This window comes from Apaloderma vittatum, unplaced genomic scaffold (genome assembly GCF_000703405.1).
Source record: "Apaloderma vittatum isolate BGI_N311 unplaced genomic scaffold, ASM70340v1 scaffold5143, whole genome shotgun sequence".
NCBI lineage: Eukaryota > Metazoa > Chordata > Aves > Trogoniformes > Trogonidae > Apaloderma > Apaloderma vittatum.
The window spans coordinates 34,901-43,587 of NW_009709708.1; the positions used below are offsets into that span (position 1 = coordinate 34,901).

At 53.5% G+C, this 8,687-nt stretch overlaps 1 protein-coding gene across 1 annotated transcript in view; it reads right to left on the reverse strand.

The window, feature by feature from the left end:
* The window catches only part of LOC104272118 (plexin-A1), a gene marked incomplete at both ends in the record, with an annotated part of 65,024 nt that overhangs the window by 34,894 nt on the left and 21,443 nt on the right, over window positions 1-8,687 (reverse strand). The window contains 2 exons of the mRNA XM_009867023.1: window positions 1,008-1,198; window positions 1,552-1,648. Coding sequence (XP_009865325.1) covers window positions 1,008-1,198; window positions 1,552-1,648 — 288 coding nt within the window. The remainder of the gene's footprint in view (window positions 1-1,007; window positions 1,199-1,551; window positions 1,649-8,687) is intronic.

Here is an 8,687-nt window from a genome sequence, read left to right on the forward strand (position 1 = left end):
CTGGGAAGCTGCTGCGAGCAGTGTGTGTGCGGATGCCTGCAGCCCTGGCCACACACGCACAGAAGGACAGGGACAATCTACAACAAGGGCACCCCAGGCATGACCTGGCCACTGTGGTCTCCACTCCCACCATCCCCAGGAGTTCAGCTTTGGGAAGTTCAGCCTAAGCACAGTGGGAAGTCATGGGGGACAGGGAGCCCCGCAGCTGCGCACACAACAGCGGACCACCTGGTTGGGATGCTGGCTCTGGGCTTCGACTCCACTTCCCCAGGAATGGATCCCTTATCCTGCCAGCACCCTGCCAGCCCCAGGCAACTCTGCAGGCAGTAATTCTGGCAGGCACAGATCTTTGCAGGCAGGGACATGCCTGGTGGGTGGGCAGCGCCCCCTCCTCGCACGGCTGCCACCAGTGCCCTGCGAGAGGCAGGCAGTGTGGGGAAAAGGCACAATTCTCATTTCCAGCTGCCATCAGATAAGACACTGAAACCTAAACAGATCAGGTTCTGTGCTAAGACTCCAGTAATTAACACTGGTGAGGCCCAGTCAGACACAGGGAAAAAGAAGGTATCCAGCAGAAAAACACACCAGTCCCTCCTCACACACTTGGGAGCCCGGCCCAACAGGCATGTGAACATTAATATAGACAATCTTATTAAAGGAAGGTCATAAAAGCTGTCAGGGAAGGGGGATGATGAACTACTGGGCCCAGTGAGCATGGTGACATGAGGAGAAGCAACTTGGAGTGACAGCTTTCCTGGGATCCTCCAGTCATGTGTAGGAGTGGTGGGAATCTTGTACACAGGCCAGAAATCCCAGTGCACAGGGGTGCCAGAGAGAGGATTTTAGCCTCGGAAATGAAAATGGTGACAAGAGATGCTCAGTCCTAAACACTGAGCAGATTTGGCTGCTGTGAGGTGCCACCAGAGAGCCCCATCTCCATCCTCATCTTTCATCTCCCATCCCGGTTTCCCATCATGAAGCAACACCGTCCACCCATCCCCACGTACCTTGGTGATCTTGGGGTCGGTGCAGCGGCTGTTGCCACTGCTGGCATGCATCCAGCTGCTCTCGTAGGCCAGGCAGTGCTGCCGCAGCGAGCAGCGTCTCTCCGACACGCACCAGCCGCACTCGAAGCGCGGGTCAGCCTTGAGGCACAGACCGCAGCTTTCCCGCAGGGCCGAGCACTTGTAGAGGTGGGCTGCAACGGCAGGAGGAGTGCAGGGGTCAGCACAGCCCCCCACAGCCTGCAGGCACAGAGTTTGGGGGGAGAAAGGCACCCACTCTCATCTCGTCCTGCTGCATGCATGCCACCAGCTCCCAGGGGGGACAAGACACAGGAGGCACCAGAACCCTGGACTCAACACCAAGGCAGAGCTCTGGGCTCTCTCTCAAAGCTTCTTGAAAAGCCTTTTGTTTAGAAACCACCCTGCCAGATACAGCCAGAGCATGGCTCCCTTCCCCATGGTACTGGTCAGGGCATAGAAGAGGGGTGGGCTGGGATCTAGTGGGGCACTGGGCTCCTTCCCCACCCCGGTCCCATCTCTCACTCACCCTGGATGTTCTGGGGGTTGTCGATGACAAAGTTCCCATTCCAGACCACAGACAAGTTGACTGGCAGGTCACTGATGTCATTCCCTTCGTAGAAATACTGCAGGAGGGCACAGAAGGAGGCAGAGCCCATTAATTCGTGAGGTGAAACACCCCAGTGAGGGGCACAGAGAGGCACACAACTCTGTTACGTGGATGTCCCCATTAATCCAGAGGAGAGAGATGGGGGCCTGGTTTGGACTCACTGGCCAGGAACTGACAGGTCTAAGCCACTGGTCAAAGCATCAGACACAACACATGCAAACCAGTATGCTGGACCAGCAAAAAAAGATAAATAAGCAAAATAGAGGGTTTCTAAATAGACCCCAAACCTATTAATCTAAAGGTCTGAAGCTGTTGCTGCTGGGAAGAAGGAAACAGATGGTGTCTCTGCAGCACACACATACCTCTCCCCACCAGACACCCGAGCCCTCCCCCATGTCCCCCCCATTCCAGGGACATTCAGTCAGATGTCTGGGAACACATTTGCGATCACGCTTGTCACTAGTAAAGCTTGAGGAGAACAGGCTGCGCACATGGTGGAGTGCCCCTGACACCCAGGAGGAGGATGTTCCACATGGTCCCCTCCAGCCCCATCACCTATAACGCAATGACATAAAGCTGTAACCATGCGGTCACGGGTGGGACAGAGCCAGGCACCAGTGTGGGGCCACACCAGCCCTCAGAAAGATCTTAAGAGAGCATCCCTCCCCTCCACACAGCACCACCACACCCCCAGCTGCTCCACTCCCAGCCCCACACCATGCTCAGCCACCAGCTGTACCCTACTCCAGGATCAGCACCACCACCCTGACGCCCCCGAGCCCCCGTGCAGGGAGGCGACACCAGGGATTCCACCTCCCAGCTCCAGGGGACCCCAAACCCGGGCCCCAGCACCCGCTGCTGTCCAGACATATCCACCTCAGTTGTTCCTTCCAGCCTGGCCAGTGCCTCCTCCCCATCTAAACCCCTCTCCCCTGCTTTGACACTCTAGCCCCAGTCCCAGCAGCCCAATCAATATTCCCTGCACAGCCCCTGCACGCAGGCGGAGAGGTTTAATCGATACGGAGGCAGGAAGGCAGTCGGAACCATCCCTGACAGCTAATGACCTCCTTCGGCAAGAGATTCCCTGCTCCTCGCCTGAGAAAATGACAGGCATGTCAGGAGAGATTAAATGAATGATTCATGGGTTGCTGGAGTTTGTTAGGGAGCAGCAGACGCGCCGGCAGTGGCTCACCTGGCCAGAGCCTCACTGCCACCTCCAGTCAGCCTAAGTGTCACCTTTCGCTGCCCTGCTGCCGGACCTAGAGGAGCTGGCCTCAGCATCTCCTCCAGCTCTGCCCCAGCTGCTCTTCCACAGAGCACAGGAACCACTCCAGTGCGTCTGCTCTGCTTGATCCCCTCCACAGAGGACAGGGACATGGTCCATGAAGGAAGGCAATGTGCCCAGGTGGCTGTGGGAAGCAAGAGATGCTCGGGTCCTTCTCGCCTCACCACCAAAGCCGATCCTTTCTGTGCTGAGTTGCTCCCAACCAGAGAGCGTCGCCAGTCGCAGTCTAGCATCAGATATGGCACCAAAAGGGGGCAGAGGCCTGATGTGAGACATGGCTATGGCAATGCACACCCCTCCCTCAACCCTAATATGTGCAAATGAGAGGCCAAGCTCAGTCCTCAGTCACCCCTCCACAGCTTTTGGCTAGTAGTCCTAGGTCCAAGGGTCATCCCATCCAGCACAGGGTGGTGACCCCAAAACACAGCCCTCCCTTGGGAGGAAGGCTGCTGTTCATCAACTGTCTGCAGCAGTTGTAAGGCAAAGGACACTCAAATGCAAACTCAATCCTTTGTTCACCACCAGCTTCTCTCTACAGGAAGAGTCTCACCAAACCCCACCATGCAGCCTCAGACACAGCATCTCTCACAGTGTTTGCTCAGAAGACCTTCAGCCTTTTCTCCACCATGCACCATTCACCAACAACACTCAACAACACTGCTGTCACCAGATTTGGGAAGATGGAGCCAGAACTGCACTGGGAGTCCATATCTGTTCACCTTCCCCTATCCGACATCCACCCGAGGCCATGCTCAACAGAATCATGATGAGGAGCCAGCAAGACCCGCAGCAGTGAGCAGAGACCATCCCCTGGCAGCAGAAAGGAGCACGTGCTGGGGAAGGCGGTGGCAGCGCTGGAGCAGAATTTAGCTGTGACGAGCCACGTGGCAGCGTAAGTGAAATTGGCATTTTCAATTTGTACTCTGACATGTCTCATTTGGGGCCCTGGCATCTCGGGAAGGCATCCAGCCTGCAGCTGTCCAAAACACTTATTTGCATCTCTCTGCCCCGGCTGCTTTTGGAAATTAGTTCTTCTGGGAGGTGGGCTGGAGGAAGAAGAATAGGGGGAGAGCAAGGGAGAGCATTAACTCTTCATGCACCAGCCCCGAGACAGCAACAGGGTGGTTGCACAAGAGATGGTGTCCCTCTGGGAAAGGACACCATGCTGAGGACGTTGAATTAGTGTGGAGCTGGAGCGCACCGTGGGGAGCATTCAGGAGCACAGGACTGCACAGAGGGAAGCGGCAGGCAGGAGCAGGAGTTGTCATCCCAGCTGGCATCCGCAGCGTGGGATCACCAAGGGAAGACAGATATCAATGCAAAACATGTCCTCGGCACCTGTGTGTCTGTCAGCAGCCTCTCACCTGCCCTGCAGAGATAGGCAGCAGGGCTGCGGCTTGGATGCCATTACTGGTGCCCATAGGATGCTGGAGCTGGAGTTGCAGCTTGGCTGTGTATGGGCAGGACATCAAGATCCATCAGATTCCTCTCTTATTTCCAGAGCACCTCTTATTTTGAAGAATATTTTCCAAAGGCCTCCTCACAGCTGCTCACGCTGTAGCATGGGCAGGAACGTGCCCTCTCCACGCACAGACACGGCTGGATCGCATCTGCTGAGCAAAGCAGCGGCCACTTTCCAGCTCCGAAGACCTCACAGTAGTGGGGATCAAGCAGAAGGTGCCTGCCAATCTGTCCATCCCATGGGATGCAAACAATAGCCCCCAGCCAGCCAGCAGGTCGAATCACACTGGCTCCTCCCCGCTTCTAGGTAACACAGCACGAAGCATCCATGAAACCCTTAACTGTTATTAACTTCTCAGTTAATCAGTCATGTGCCCGGCAGCCATCTGGAATGAGCTGCAGGAGGGGAGCAGGGGGATGCAACTCCCCAGGCAGTCCTGCCATCAGACCACCTTTCACTCTACGAAGGCAACTGGGACCCCTGGCTGTACCAAAGGACGATTTGGCACAGCAGCTGCTGCAGGGCTGAGTTTTTGGGAAAGGGACATTTGCTTTGGGAGCAAAAAAAAAAATGACAGGCACAGCCCCAAGAGCAAAGCTACAGCACCCAAAAGAGAAGCATTCTCACACAGCATAGACCACAGAAGGAGATGGGGAAAAAAGATGTCACTGAGTGAGTCAGCCACAGAGATGTGAGCTGCTTGGCTCCTTGCTGAGCTTGGCCAGCCTTTCCGTCCCTCTCTGGAAGAGGCTACAAGGCAAGTGTGGAAGGTCTGACAGAGGACACACTAGCCCCACCAACCTGAATGTGGCTGTTCTCAGCAAGGTCTCCCTCTGCAGGGATGTTGTTCAAAGAGGACTCCTCACTAAGCCTTTCTCAAGCCTCTTCACCCAAAACTTATCTCGGGCATCTTCCCAAGTAACAATTAACAACCTCATGTGCTTGTCATGTCTCTGATTCTTACAACCACCCAGTCCTCATGTGGGGGATGCCCATCAGCTCAGCACGCTGGGAGGGCTGTGGGTGCCACCTCCCCTTAAGGTCTCACAGCTGGTTCTTGCAAGCCCACTGCTCACCCACCAGTTAGCAGTGACAAGCAGCAAAAGCCGCCCAGCTCTCCTTGGGATGAGGGCTTCAGCACTCTGAGAAGGTGCCTCCAGAGAGCCACGCTCCCAGGGGACAAGCTGCAGTGAGGGATGGTACACCCCAAATCTGGGGACAAATCGCACTAAGATGCACTTCGAGATGCTCCTAACAAGCACTGTACCAACTAGCCAAGACAGTAGCCCTTACCAGCCCAGTTGCCCCATGGCCATCACTCCTCTTGCCAAGGAGCACCCACCCTGCTCCAGGCACAACCCAGCCCCAAGGAAGGCAGCGGAGGGGCTGCTCCTCTGCCAACAAACCCACGCATCCGAACTTCCCCTGCAACCCCCCTTCCTCCCACATGCACCATCCCCCTGGGCTACATTTCTGGAGGAGCGCTCGGGCTGCAGCTGTGTCCTATTTTTCTGTAGTTGATGACCTCAACTCCTTCCCCGCACTACGGGGATGGCAGTAATGTACATCGCGTCTCGCCAGGGCTCAACTGCAATTCATCATTATTTTATCTGCTGGAATTTAATTGGATCCTATCAAACTCTCCTGATACTCCCTTTTCACTTTAAACACTGCTGCAGGAAAGATAAATGTAGGCACTGCTAGGACGGGGAGCACGGCTTTGCTGGCAAACAGTGCTGGGGTTGTGGGCTCCAATCCTGTTTCCCTCTCCATGGCTGGTTAATTAGAGATACATATACTGGAGGTGTGCGGTGCTCAGAACAGGGCATGTGTGTATGATTTATGTTCCTCTATAAATACACCCTAAGCCTAGTAAAACACCGCCATCCGCACAACAGCAGAACTTGACAGTAACGTTTGGCCTCTGATTCTGGATCTCCTTTTGCTCTTTTCACATAAATCTTTCCCTTTCCTCCCCCATCACACACACAGGCTTCTTCGCCTTGGATTCCTTCCGCCCAAAATTCGGCAGGGTGTAAGTGAGAACCCGAGATCCTGGGAATATCTCAGAGCAACACTCAGGCTCTTCGGCAATAAAAAAATACCCAGAAAACGTAAATCTACCAGGTCTTGCCTGACTTCTTCCTGGCATCTACACTCTTCTCAGCATCTCTGTTGGGTACCACTTGCGTGCCCATCCCTCCAGTCTGCCTTGCTCTGCACCCACATCACCTTTTCACAGGAATAAGCCACCCCTCGATGAACATCCCCATCCAAGACTGACTGGAGGGAAGCAACCTCCTGAGTCGCAGCCGAAACAGGTAGGCAAGGTGGGCTGCCCACACCAGGGGGATCGGCAAGGAAGGAGCTAAAGGGCAGCCACAGAGGTGACACAGCTGCTCCTTGACACACAGGGCTTCGGTTAAAAGGAAAGGGAAATAATTGAGGCGTGAGCTTTAATTTAAAGTGCTGAGACAACAAACTCAATTGCTTGTGGAAAGGGGATCAGGGGTTCTTCCTATTTTTACATTTAAAGGGAAAGAGCAGCTCTGAGGCTATTTCAGCCTTAAGAGGAACATTTTGGAGAGAAAAAGCCAAACCCTTGGCAGCAAGAAACACCTGTAGCCATTTTGCCAAGGCCAGGACTAAATCAGATGAAGTGCAATGTTACAAGCAGTAGCACAGATTCAGGACTGCATAACTTTCCAACAGCAAAATTGTTCATTTTTTTGCAGCAATCAGAAGGATAAGCCCCATTGAGGCATGGCAGATGGGAAAGAATGGGCAAAGGCAGGGTTGCTGAGAAAATGAAATTCAGTGGCATTAACTGCACACATTCAGACAAGTGACTATTTCCCCATCCTCCACTGCAAGAAGCAAGCCTGGAAATGCCTGCCTCCAGAAGGCTAAAAGTAACCAATTAACAAACAAATAGTTTACTGGCAAAGAATTTAATTTTCTTAAGTTAGGCTTGTCTTTCTTTTTTGCTTCTTCGCAATGCATGTGGAAAACCTTTAGGATTGCTTTCCTTTTGAAGAGCAGAAAAAGACCAAAGTGAGGAGGCAGGAAAGCACGGGGCTTTTCTGCTCAGTTTTGCACTGGGACGCACGGGGAACACCAGGCCTGGTCTCTGCCGAGTTTGCTAAAGATCTATTGGGTGTTTCAAACGATGTTTATAGTCCTGTTTATACATACTCAAACCTTAATGAATGGACTGCTGAATATTTAACCAATATGTCCTATCTTCAAAGTGCTAACAAGTCATTGGAGTTTGACAAGCGCTAAAACTAAAGACAAAGGTTTTTAAGCAGGCTTGACTTACTATCCCTTCCATTCACTAGCAATTCAGGAAAGCATCCCTAATTCCACAGAGTGATTAACCTCTTGATAAGGTCCCACTGAACTCCTAGAAACAAAATGTGCTTAAATGCCTTCCTGAGGAGAGGACATCCATCCCTCACTTGCTGGCTGGAAGGACGTCATCCTTTCCCTATATGTCCACTCTCCAGTGCCCTCCACACCTCGAAAGACCCAAAATCCCAGCCCCAAAGGATGAATCACAATGAAAGAGCCCAGCAGGTCACGGGTGGGTGACTGCACAGCAGCCCGAAGTGCTATCAGCCAGCCAGACGGACTGCAAAAAAAGACGGAGAGGAGACAAGCATCACAGAAGCGTGAATCTGAATCCCCCACACCACAAAGCAGCCTGGCAAAATGCCCTCAAACGTTAAAGCAGGCAAGCAGACCCTGAAAGCAAGACAGCTTCTTTCAAGCCAAAACTCTCTTTATTCCATCTGTGAAGCCATCCTGCACCTGAAAGCCACGTCTCCTGCCCGCGATCGCGGCCCCACGGAGCTGCTGCCATCAGCTCGCGTGCCCAAGCAGCCCCTCAACACCTCCCATGTGCTCTCTGGACAATTTGTTTTGTTTTCAGGGCATCTCTAGCAATTTTCAAGCCAAACATCCACCACTGTCAGGCCAGGAGAAGGTGTCAGTCACCTTGGTTCTGCACGGGGACCACAGGGCGTGCAGGCACACCTCAAGCTGTCCTATCTCTTTGGAGAAGAGCTGCAGAGGCCACGCAGATCGTGACACCAGTGCTGGCAGTCACAGCACCCCTTGGGAAATACAGGCAGTGAGTTTTGCTTATGTCTCTCCTCCTTGCCTTGCAAATTGAAATGTACTCGGGAGAAATGAGCCTAAATGATTCAGAGCCCCACTCTGAGCCCCACGTCAGTTAGGTACAGGCTCCACTCTGGCTCAAGCACTTCTCCCCCGACACCCCACAGGAGCCATCAGGCTGCCGCC